The sequence below is a fragment of the Geospiza fortis genome, unplaced genomic scaffold, assembly GCF_000277835.1.
Source record: "Geospiza fortis unplaced genomic scaffold, GeoFor_1.0 C12846476, whole genome shotgun sequence".
In the NCBI taxonomy this organism is placed as follows: Eukaryota; Metazoa; Chordata; class Aves; order Passeriformes; family Thraupidae; genus Geospiza; species Geospiza fortis.
In genome coordinates this window covers 1-260 of record NW_005076737.1, presented here as the reverse complement: position 1 = coordinate 260, position 260 = coordinate 1, and the positions used below count along the sequence as shown (strand labels likewise).

Genomic DNA, 260 nt, shown 5'->3' with positions numbered 1-260 from the left:
GGAACTGGCGGAAGGTGAGCTCGGCCGAGAGCCCGTCCCACAGCCCCGCGCACTCCTCGGGCTCCGCCGCCTCCTCCAGCCCCAGCACCTGGCACAGCGTGCGGAAGTCCTCGCCGGGGATGCGGCCCGAACCGTCGCAGTCCAAGTGGTGGAAGATCTCCTGCAGGTACTGGTCCAGGCCGGTGGCCAGCACGACGATCTCGTTCTCCACGCCGCGGTCCAGCCCGTAGTGGTAAGCGAGGGCGCTGACCAGCCACTGC

General features: G+C 70.0%; 1 protein-coding gene across 1 annotated transcript; it reads right to left on the bottom strand.

The window, feature by feature from the left end:
• Positions 1 to 4: 4 nt before the first annotated feature.
• On the bottom strand, positions 5 to 256 carry LOC106632221 (EF-hand and coiled-coil domain-containing protein 1-like; the record flags this gene model as incomplete). The annotated part of the gene is made up of 1 exon (XM_014311734.1): positions 5 to 256. A coding segment is annotated over one exon (252 nt), but the record flags the coding sequence as incomplete, so codon positions are not given.
• Positions 257 to 260: the final 4 nt, after the last annotated feature.